Consider the following 12,369-nt stretch of genomic DNA (forward strand, 5'->3'; position numbering starts at 1 on the left):
TTTACAGTTTTCCCTTTTTTACACTAATGTAGTTAATGGCCAAACATGTTTGGGGTCTGAAGTTTGCCTCTTTAGTTCTGCACTGGAGCTGTGAGGCTAATGTAGCTAACAAGTAACTGAAACTTATGTAAACCAAGTAGTATTGTGCAAACTGCATGACAAAATCATCACACACTTCCTTCAAACTGCACTGAGCTGCTTAGTAATGTTAAAGAGACATTTGATATGGGTTGTGACACTGTACCACAAACAGTTGTCTCTAAACATGGACCAAACACATGGACCACGGACAAATTTCAACCTTCAAGATGGTCACTACTACTGTCTTTAACTATGACCAAGGGTCGGCAACATGCGGCCCCAGAGCCGCATGCGGCTCTTTTACTGCTCTGTTGCAGCTCCACAGCAAAATTTTTAGGTAAATATAAAATGATGGTCTTAAACGTTGAAGTTAATGTAGCCTATAACCCTGAAGGTTGGCGCACAGACTACTGGTTACACAACAACGCAGACAACAATCTTGCCTAGCTAGTAGCTAACGAAAAGGCAAAGAGAGAGGTTTAAGATGAACATTGATAATTTAGAGACAAATGGACTTTTATGCATTTACAAGCACTCCAGCTGGTTTCCTTATACATTTAATCAAATACTAAAAAGTCACGAAGCTACAGTCAGCTTCTCTTTCCAATTTTCCTGTTCCACCTTACACGGCGCCCGAGGTGTCACAATGTATCTGCGGCACCATTTAAGCTGAAACGGGAAAATTTGAACAAGAAACTGACTTCAGCTTCGTGACTTTGAACAAGAAGCTGGCGAATGAGAAGCTGACTTCAGCTTTGCAAAAAGTCAAACGTTTAGAGACATTTTACAAGAAACTGTTCTACTTTTGTGGAGAGTAAAGTAAGTCTGCGCTTTTGTTGATATATTTTTATCCTATATTAGTGCATTAGCATGTACTGAGACATATTTACAGCCAAGATGGTGAAATGGACATAAAATGTTGTGGCTCCCAAGGTTTTGTAGAAAGGACAAAATAGCACTTCTTAGAATCTGGGTTACTGACCACTACACAATGTTTTTTTGTCCATTTTTAGGACTAACAGTATGCAACAGAGCGTCAGAAGCCACAAAAGCAAATCTTTAGAGATTACTTAAATGGTCATTCTGGCCTACAATGAGCATTTAACGTGTTATTTGTCATGCTTTGGAGTAATCTGCAGTGCAGCACTGTATTCACAATTTTGTATCTTTTTCATGTTGTTGTCCCCTACGCAAATACATCACACAACAATCAGGAATCCCTACGATGCTTAACAAATCCTGACAGCTAGCCACTGATCTGAAGGACCAAGATCATGGAAAACGTAATATTCTCACTTTTTTGATTTCAGAAAGCCGCAAAAACAGCCCATTTTGATTTCACATGTTTTGGTGGCGTCAGGAAAATCTACGCATTCATATATACCCGCTTATTCAGCCTACTGCAGCTTAGCCCCGCCCATTCATACTGAAGTCATCAGGAGAGTTTCTGCCTGGACTGCTTTCTGAACAAAGCACAATACAGGTTAGCCAGTCAAAACAGAGCTCATTTACAAAAATCAGCCTTAAAGGCATAGTAACAAAAACTGGGTTGTTTAGTTAAAGGGATAAAGAGAGGTTTGAAAATGGTCACGTAAAAATGAATTATGACCGTTTTTGGTACATAAAACAGTATTTTTGGACCTCAGGGGAAAACCACCCCAAAACATATGCAGTCTTTTGAAATCTACTTCAGACTTCAACTAGTCGTCTGCACAGTATCTTGCGGTGTGGGACTAATTTTCAGCATTGCGCACAGGAGTGGGCAGGAAACCAGCTCACTGCAGGCGGGAGTGGGCCGAAGCACACATGAAGAGAAACCCCGCAAATTAATGAATAGCCTAAATAAAGTAGAGCAATCACTAAATCATAAATAAATAATATAAAAAGATAATAGTAAAACAACCAAAATGAATGAAGTCATTATAAAGAATTTGCGGAGCAACCAATCATGCGAACAACACGCAAGTTCGTGTAGCTTGCAGAGAGGGCGGGGCCTTCAGTCCGACGGCCACAGCTACTGAGCCCAGCAAAATACCAAAAATACCCACTCTGTGGTTTAATTCATGCTTTGTGTTTGAGGGGAATAAATGGTATTTGGGGAAGTTACTTACAGTGATCCTGATGACCATGACTGATGTGTTATTTTAGCAGAGAACAATGTATTTGTGAATAGACTATGTCTCCGTGGTCAGGAGCGGGCCAAAACGTTTCAGGTTGCAGGTGGGACGGGACAAATGATTCCGATTTTCTGCGGGAGTGGGATGAAATCTTGTGGGAGCAGAACTGAAAAAACAGTCCTGTGCAGACCTCTACCTTCAACCTTCAAGAGAAATCATCAGAAGGCGGTCTTCACACCAGGAAATCTCATTGTAGAGACTACAGCGGCACTGCGGTAAAAGGTGTGTAGGCATGTTTACAACAGATGCAGCAATGGTTAAGTTCTTCACTTTGGCCTGTGCTCTTCTTCAACAACTTAATACAATCTGAGGCAAGTATGTGATGATTTAGGCTAACTGGTGTACATAAGCTTCCATTACAAGCTACATTAGCCTCCAGTGCAACACTAAAGAAGCAAACATCAGACACTAAATACATCTTGGTTTAATAACTACATGTAGAGTCAGGAGGAAAACTGTAAATTTGATTTTTTGCCAAACTATTCCTGTAACCACTCTTCAGCCTCATTACCATGACATACATCAACCTTGACCTTTTCAGAGACTCTGCTTTCTTGATCAAGCAGGACATATTCATGCAGTCCAATGACGCTGTTAGTCAAAGAACGCTGCCGGGAAGTTTGGAAGTGCTTTCTCTGGATTGCATCATCTATCTGTGTGTCTGTGTGTGTCTGTGTGTGTGTGTGTGTGTGTGAGTGGGCTGGAGGAAGCGTGCTGAGTGTTGGACTGAATGGAGACATTGAGGGGGATTTCCCCAGCGCTGCACTTCACATCACCACAAAGGCATTCAGCAAGATTAGCAAAGTGGAGCATAGCAACTTAGAATACTGTGTGTGAAGCACACTCACACAGATGCACACTCATAAACCCATATACTCAAACAAGCATTAAAACATTAATTGAGTGGCAAGATTATTAGGTACACCTACACTGTACAGTCAATGACCATTTTCTCAGAAGCTCCCGCCATCTGGGTGCACTTTTGGCTTAAAGTTATAGGCTGCAGTCCATCCGTTGCTGCGCATTTTCTTAGTCCCGTCTACACTATCCATCAATAGAAAGGGACCACCAAAGGATCACCACTCTCCAGATATTATTTGAATAGGGGTCTCAGCACAGCAGCAACACTGACATGGTAGTGTGTGTGGTGCAGGTGTTGGGAATTTCCTCACATCAGTGTGACCACTAGGTTGAAAACAGTCCACCAACCAAAAAATATGCAGCCAAGAGCAGCTCTGTGGTCAGAAACTGACCACTTGAAGAAGGGACACTTAACCCCCTCATTTTTCACAATAGCTATACAATGAATTTCCCACAGTTTTTTTACTTGTATCGGTTGTACACGATTGTTTGATATGAAAAAAGCTGCAATTGTTTTATCTCAGCACAACCGTCTTTGTGGAAAGGTGTGAACTGTTTTCATAGCAGGGGGTTCTCACCCCTCCCCTTTCACCTCTCATTGCTCGCTAGCAGCTCAACAGTTCACAGTGTCCTAGTTTATCTAATACCAGAGTAGTATTGGCCACTAGGAGGCCTTCAGAAGGAGGCTACACAAACTGTGCATCAACAGGTGGGCTATAACTGTACACCAGTAAGGTGGGGCTACAAGGAGGGATTACTTATAAAATGGTCAGTAAGTGTGCACAACGTGTAAAACCCAGCAACACTGCTGATACACTATATCTGGTGGAGGAATAGTCCACCACTCAATTAATATCAGGTCAGCAGTGGTCCGATGGCGGTCCCTTTCCATTGATGGACAGGGTAAAGAGTATGTGAGCAGTGCGGAATGGTGCATTTTTTGGAAGAGCGGCTTTTTAGTAAGTCGGAGTGATGGTCTCTCGCAATCCAATAATCCGGCCCTCCAGGACTGCGGTTCCCCACCCCTGCTCTACAAAAAACACACCCCTGCACATTTTAATGCACAATTACTGTTCATTTACTATATTTAACACTTTGAGAAAAATAAAAGCACAAAACGTGTGGCATGTGCAAATGATATGGCACCTTTATATATATTATGCTTGGGTTTTTTTCTAACATGGTAAACTCATACTCATATAGGCGGGATCCACATTCTTCTGAACCTATAGTGTATAGATAATTGTCCCTAATAAACTGGCAACTTGTGGTGTACACACAAACACTCTTTCTCTCTAGCACATTTTTCTGGGCCTCTGCTTTCCCTGACACAAGCACCACCAAACAAAATGCCTCAAATACTTCCCCACAAGCATGTGCTGTCGCAACCTGTGCATTAATGTTTAACAGAAAGAATAATGTGGATGATGTAAGTGTTTAGGAGTGTTTGAGTTTGCTGAGCCCCACGTCTGCTCTAACTCAGCCGCTGGCAGCCTCGCCATGCATTATAATGCAGCCTACACTGCTGGTTACATCTGAGTGGAAGGATTTTCTAGAATGTTTTACCATTTCTCTTAAATTAAGTGTAACTGACCTACTCATGCTCCACCCACTAATATGTCCTTTTACAGCTACTGATGTTAGGTTGGACAAGCTTTAGAAAATATTGGTAAAATTCTTATTCAACCCAACTGAGAAGTGTGTTTTTGTCAAAATACATACATTTACATGAGTTATTAGCTTCAAATGATGTGTATTGTGTATTCATGCGAAGGGTCGTATTATTAGTATAAATTTTGTGTATGTTTTACTTCTAATCAAGATTATTTGGGATAAACATTTGATTAACAGACCAAGTTCACTGGTTTCAGCACTGCTAGCGAAGCCTCTATGCCTGTCTCTATTGCAGAGTAGCCTGACTTTATAGGTATAGCTTATGGTAAGATATTACCACACTTCCTGTTATTGCTGTAATGGGATTTTTGGCAGGTACAATGGGGAAAATGTTGCCAGCAAATCTCTTTGGCTGTGTCTCGATTCGCTCACTAGCTCTATATGCAGACTATGTATGAGTACATAGTTAAGGCCAATTCAGACACTGGCTAGGCCCCTTTTAGCAGGAACACTGGTACACTTGCACATTGGGATGTTGGGTACTCAAACTACTGAACTAGGGGGCTCTTTGAGACTCACTCTTAGAGTAACTTCAGCCTACAGTAGCTAGTTTTGTTGGCAGTAACGTTAACTTTGCTAGTAGGGGTGACGATATTTTTTCGTTATTGAGATAAATGATGTCACAATACTCTTTTATGATGCTTAGAGAACTCTAAATAACTACATTTCATTACAAAGTGAGTATAATTAAGCCTTTTTAAGTGGATTTAGTGCAATGTAGTATGTAAAACAATAAAATTCACTGTAGTTGTAGGTCTATTAGATTTTAGTAGGTTTATTATTACTATCTTAACATTTTTATATTCGGCTCTACTGGTTATATTTTGTCTGTTTAAAAAGTTCTTAAATCTGAGAAAAACTAAATATCGTGACGCATATCAAGTATTGTGAAAATGTCTTGGAAGTATCGTAATATGATATATGAATCTAGCTGGCAGCATTCAACAGCTAAAATTAACTTTCCGCTCAGCTGCTCTTAGCTTAGCTTCAGCTTAGCTCATCTCCGTGCAGTTTAGAAGTTTATCCCTAAAAATCTTGATTACAGGACATAAAAACTACACCTGATCCTCTCTAACTTACTCCAAATTCATGTATTGTGACCAAATACTGTGTTGTGCACTACAATTTCGCATTAGCTCGAATGGAATCTTTGCTAAAGTTACAGCTAGGAAAGAACATATTCGTGCAAGGTGAGCAGTCAACTCTACCTTGTGTATTCCTGTGTGGCCCAGGCCCATTCTGGAGACCGTCATCTGTAAAACACAAAGAAAACCACTTCAGGTTTCACACGCACATCTATAAACACCTCATTGGAAGTGAAAAGACAGTCATGCAGAAAATAGCTGTCGTGACCTGAACCACACTAACATTCAAATGCTAGCATTCACAGTCACTTGCCTACGGGTCTAATATGTAAAATCACGCATCTGAATAAACCACGTTTTAGTGATAAACATCTGAACCAACCCATTAGCTCATTTCACACACTTCATAAGGTTAAAATGGGTTATATTTAAAAGTTAAAATGGGCTGTTACAGCAAGAAAGAACACTAATATATGCAGGGAAATGACTTCCAGGACCAACATGGAATAAACCAAAGGAAAATGTAAATTTACTTTGGTCTGTATGTTCTTTGAGCTTGCCTGAGCACAAGATTTTCTCAAACTGATCAAACTATCACTTAATTTTTCATTTCACTTCACAGCTCCTTAGACTAATCAGAACAAGTTCTACTGCATTTAAATGGAGCTGTTGGATAGCAATGGGTTAAGACGGTACCTGTTCTCATTGTTTGGCTTTTATGATGTCCCCTAGAGTTAATCCCACTGCTCAGGTGCTGAAAATATCCCTGTGGGTTATCGCTGGGTAAAAACCACACAAAGGCTGCTGACTGTCTGAATGCTGAACCCAAATACCACTGTAACAAATATCCCCACACGTACACTCACACTTCCTAAATTCCTACAAGACTTTAAATGGTCCTCAAAAATGAACATATCCTTTTATGAACAGAACTGATGTATACGTAAAATGTGGTTTATGTGTTTGAAAGGATATTTGACCATTTAAGGAGGTCCAGAGGGACGACAGTGATGGATTTTAATAGCTACTGTCATGTCAAAACCAAGTAACTCCATTTTTTGTTTTGTTTTCCACACATTAGATAATGCCAGCTGTCCTTACCTACATATGGCAAACTGCATTTCTATCTCTATCTATATATAAAATGTACCTGTACGATACTCTTTTTTTTGACAGTGTTGGAATAAAATGTCACTGCATTAACATACATTACAGTTACAGTTACAGTTACATTACATCTCACTGTTTCTAAGAAAAGGAAAAGGGTTTGCTGCAACAGTCTGAAGCTTCAGAATTAATTTTCAAGGTTTCCTCAACATACAGGGCTGGATTTTGTTGAACTCCGCAATTACAGCTTAAAACCACTGAACACTGAAAGTGTAGCAGTAAGAACGCTGCAGAAAGGAGCCTCCTGTCTGCTGCTGAGCTACTTCGATAGACTTTAACATGATGCTGAAAACCGGTAGAGTTTCTCTGAGAGGAACTGACAACAGGAAGAGTGAGTGATTTGCAAGAGTACTGAGTGTGAAAGAGGGGAAAACAGAGTGAGCGAGTGAGCAAGCAAGAGAGAGAGAGAGGGTGGGAACAGAGAGGAGGATAGACAGAAAAGACATAAAGAAAGAGAGAGCGAACGAGGAAGATCGAGAGAGAGAAAAAAACAAGACGACAGAAACAAAGAGAGGGAAAGATAAAGAAACAAGAGTGAGAGATCAAAAAGGAGACAAAGATAAAGGAAGAGGGGGAGGAAGATGGAAAGATAAAGAGAGAGCAAGAAGGAGAGGAAGATAAGGGAGTGATGGAGGGAGAAGGAGAGAAAGAGAAAGAGTGAAAGAGGAAGATCAAGAGACAGAGAAACAGAAAGGATGACAGAGAGACAAAGACAGAGAGACAGAGGGAAGGAGAGATAAAGAGAAAGAGCGAGAGAGCGAGAAGGAGAGGAAGACAGAGGGGGTGAGGGAGGAAGATCAAGAGAGAGAAACAGAAGATGACAGACAAAGATACAAAGAAAGAGAGGGAAGAAGAAAAAAAGGAAAGAGTAAAAGTGTGAGAAAGAGAGGGAGATACAGGGAGTGAGGGAGGAAGATGGAGAGAGTGAGGGAGAGAGGGAGAGAGAGAGAAAGAGAAAGAAACAGAGAGGATGACAGAGAGACAAAGAAAGAGAGAGTGCAGAAGAAAGAGGGAAAGAGAAAGAGTGAGAGACTGAGAAAGAGAGGAAGATAGAGGGAGTGAGGGAGGGAGGAAGGAACATGAAAAAGAGAGGTGACAAGAAAGAGAGTGAGGAAGAGACAGAGACAGAGAAGGGCAGAGAGAGAGAGAGAGAGAGAGAGAGAGAGAGAGGGAGGGAGAGGGAGGGAGAGAGAGAGAGAGAGTGAGAGAGAGACAGAGACAGAGAAGGACAGAGAGAGAGAGAGAGAGAGAGAGAGAGAGAGAGAGAGGGAGAGAGAGGGAGAGAGATAGAGAGAACACGTTCCTCAGTCTTACCCATGTTTACTGTCATCATCAGGAAGTGGCCGTGTTGAACTCGAGCGTTTTGCGCTCGACTCCGTCAACCAGGCGAACGCTTTAGCCTGCAAACACACACACAAACACACACAGCTTGAGTCCCACTTGCAATTAACCCACAAACACACACAAACACGGCGATCCACGCCCTGAGAAACAAGACTTACATAACACACAGCTGACTGAACCACTTCTGCTAAACACACAGAAGACCAGCATTTGTCTTATTTGCACACTGAGATGCTTTTAAATGCATGAACAGTTCTATTTAAATATTACTATTCACGGTGGAATAATCACTTATATTATTTGACAGATTATTTTGGCAAAAATTCAAGGAAATCAGACGATAAAGGCAAACAAAAACACACGTCACTCAGTAACAAACCAGAAAAAAATGATAAAAAATGAACAGTACTCAACAAACGTCAGAGACCACCTTTCATTCATTTTTCTGCTTCTCACAATCAAAGTAATCTGGACTCTGGGGGGGGGGTCAGTGCATTGTTTTGAGAACAACAGCAGCTTCTTTGCTTGATTCATTTCTCAGTGAGGGCTTTTTGACAGCTACACATCTTTTCAGACTCATAGTGTTGAGTTGTCTTCTCACAGTGGAAGTAAGAGCGGAGCTTGATTTTCTCCTCTCTGTCAAAGATGAATGCTTTAAGTACTGTTTGTCTGATGGGGACAGTTTTGGTGGTCTACCAGGTCTTGCAAATTTTTCTCTGTAGCTTTTAATCATTTTTTTGAACTCCAGTATTTTCCCCATTTATTTTTCCTTTGACTTTCCTCTTCCTTATGCAACCTCCTCATAAATATACAAATAAATAACTTGTGCTTTTAAATTAAAAGCATGATGGGTGGTCTCTGACTTTTTTGCAGTATTATATCAATGGATGTGACAGCCAGCCTTGTTTATATATTACATGACACATTTGCTGTATTTGCAGAGTAAACATAAATGAATATGCATCAGGAAACACAGCTGTTCTTGTGAACGTTTTCATGTTAACGTTTGTTTTGAAGCTGTTCTGACTTGAAATGTTTAGATTTCATTTTCAACGTAAACATATCATTAAAAATATCAGTTAACACCTTCAAGGAATACTTCATCGATTTTCATCGTAGTCTCTATCTGCCGCATATGTGGCATACAGCAAGTTACCACGGACGGTAATTCCGTTGTACTTCCCTGCACTTATAATAGAAGCTAATGGACACTTGCTGAAGCACTTTTCCATTGGCTTCCATTATAAGTGTGCTTTGAGTCAATGACGATTAATGTGCTGCTAATACAGATTAGGCTGAAAAACATCCAAGTTTCCCTTGAAACTATGGCTCTGTATGCAGGTCCACACTTCAATACTACATAACTACATACCTAAGACATTAGTATCATAGTGGCTAATGGGTGCTTAATAGTACTTAATACATCTGCAGATAAACGCTTAAAGGGAATTTTAAAATTACTGCATAATTCAATGGTTGAGATGTAATCAAAGTCATTCAGGGTGGTCTGATAAGAAATAGCTCACTACAGAGAAACTTAAAGACTCAGATTTCATTAAAGTGGGGGTGACAGAAAGAGTCACGCTGTCTACGACACAAAAATAGACATTTTATTTCCTATCCAATAGACCAGTGAACCAGCATGTGTCTACTGGGTTTTATACGTAATGTTGATGATGGCAAAATAGTGGTGAGTATGAGTTGTGCCCTATTTGTATTACAGTTTAACTGGAGTTAAAGGGGAATTCCACCAGTTCAGGGAGCTTCAAGAGGTATTAAAGTCATTAGACGTCCGGTTCCTATCACCACTACTGTGAAAATTTTTGACTCTGCAAGTTTATTTAGAATGGACCATTTCACATCAAACCACTCCGAATGACCCTGTTTACATTATAACAACTGAATTACGCAGAATTTTTGAAATATGGTGGAATTCCCCTCCAGTTAAACTCTAATACAAATAGACAGCAACCACACTCAGTCAGGCCCATTCAGTGAAGTGACACCTCTGTCATATAAAAATGTAAAGCTCTACCTAAGGGCCAATTTAAATCAGCAAAAACTTGATGAATGCTAACAACCATAAAGCCATACATGCCTGCCTTAATCCTGTCTAAGCGCCAGCGGTGGATTAAAAGGTCCGACACCGGTTCCCTCTTTACCCTTGAGATGTTATTAAGGCCCGAACGCCAAAGGTGGCGACCACGCTCTCTTTAAAGCAGAGACGGAGGAGTGCACAGAGTTTAGCAGCAGGCTGAGGGTCTGTCAGCGACAGCCTCACTGATCTGACGCTTTCCTCTGAATCTTGACACTTAAAAGGCGTGCGGAGGTGATGTGAGCCGTTCGGAGCCGCCTGCCTGCCACAACAACGTCACATCACTCAGAGACACTGAGAAGCAATTACAGTATGTGTGCTCCTGCTGCCTAATGGGGCTGCACAATGTATCATTTGTCAATCATTATCATGTTATTGGCCTTTGAATGACTGATGTCACTGAAGAGCAAATCTCAGACACACAGTATGAGAGTAAATGGAGAACGACAAACCAGATATTCCATATTTTTCCAATGAGCAGCAATAGTAGCGTACCACAATAGCTTAGTTTAGCTGTAGTCTAGGAAAGCACCAATCCAGGGTACTAGTTTGGCTGTGTCTGCCTATTGGACGGGAACCATTTCTAATGGGCGTTTAAAGAATATTTTTGGTCTCCAAACCAAAAGATAACAATGAAATAAGGTAACTACAATATTTGCAGAGTTCAAATACAAACAGCATGATCATTATATTAAACAAACGAGAGCTTCTCTGAAGGCCTAAAAGGCCTTGAAGGTAGGACGATCACAATCATGAACCTGTCTAATGATTAACTGTCATTTAAATTATTGCTATTAATGATTTAATTGTCTTTCCACTTAAGAGAAGTGGCCAAATTGGTTGATTAGCCACATTATTTGCTAGTTATGTTTTCTTACTAGCTAACACTGGTTGTGTATTGAATCAATACTCACACAAATGTCTACAGTTATACTGAAGTAGATGTAGAGTCAAGCAAAGCTACATGTTCTAAACGAGAGTGAAAACAGAAGCAAAGTCAGCTTAAATAGCTTAAATAGCTGTGATTAGGTGATTATGTTCTAACTGTGACAGGCCTACTTAAGGGCTCCCCACCACTAACTGCCCTACACAATCAGTAATAAATTTACACTCATTACTGGTTTATCTTCCAGACCGTCTCCACTGTATCATGATCTCAGTGGATCTTTTTAATGCTAATTTTAAAAAAACGCTGTAAATTTATTGTTATAATTCCACTGTCCAGAGGACGTTGGGAGGTTTTCCTTTTTGAGTTATGGTTCATCTCAGTAATTTTTTCAGACAGTTTCCCCCCCAGCTGATGCTCATCAGGGGTCTAGACCTGCATTTCTAGACAAGCTGCTTTGGGACAATGACTGCACAATACACAAAACTGAACTGGATGGAACTAAAGCGAAATAAAGCACACAGCAGCCCTTACCTCAAACAGCTTAAACACAGCTCAGTGTTGTATTGTTTTATTGGCCACTGACAGGTCACTGACAGAGAGAAATGTAGTAGTAATAGACTCAGAATGAAATGAACAGACAAAGAAATTACTGTGATATAATAATTTAATATACAGTTTTGTTAAAGATATACTTGTTCTTATGCAACGTCGGACGAGGGTAATACATTTGTCCCATATGGAGTATTGGAATATATATATATATATATATATATATATATATATATATATATATATATATACACACATTATATATACACACACACACACACACACACACACCGATCAGGCATAACATTATGACTTCCACTCACTGTCCATTTTATCAGCTCCACTTACTATATAGGTGTACTTTGTAGTTCTACAATTAGTGGTCAGGACCCCCATGGACCCTCACAGAGCAGGTACTATTTGGGTGGTAGATCATTTTCAGCACTG

At 40.3% G+C, this 12,369-nt stretch overlaps 1 protein-coding gene across 1 annotated transcript in view; it reads right to left on the minus strand.

Moving 5' to 3' along the window:
• Positions 1 to 12,369, minus strand: part of map3k22 (mitogen-activated protein kinase kinase kinase 22) — an 85,388-nt gene that overhangs the window by 56,623 nt on the left and 16,396 nt on the right. The window contains exons 2-3 of the mRNA XM_036558010.1: positions 8,360 to 8,445; positions 6,002 to 6,046 (exon numbers count right to left, since the gene is read on the minus strand). Of these exons, the coding sequence (XP_036413903.1) occupies positions 6,002 to 6,046; positions 8,360 to 8,378 (64 nt within the window). The 5' untranslated portion in view covers positions 8,379 to 8,445. The remainder of the gene's footprint in view (positions 1 to 6,001; positions 6,047 to 8,359; positions 8,446 to 12,369) is intronic.

This window comes from Colossoma macropomum, unplaced genomic scaffold (genome assembly GCF_904425465.1).
Source record: "Colossoma macropomum unplaced genomic scaffold, Colossoma_macropomum, whole genome shotgun sequence".
Lineage (NCBI taxonomy): Eukaryota > Metazoa > Chordata > Actinopteri > Characiformes > Serrasalmidae > Colossoma > Colossoma macropomum.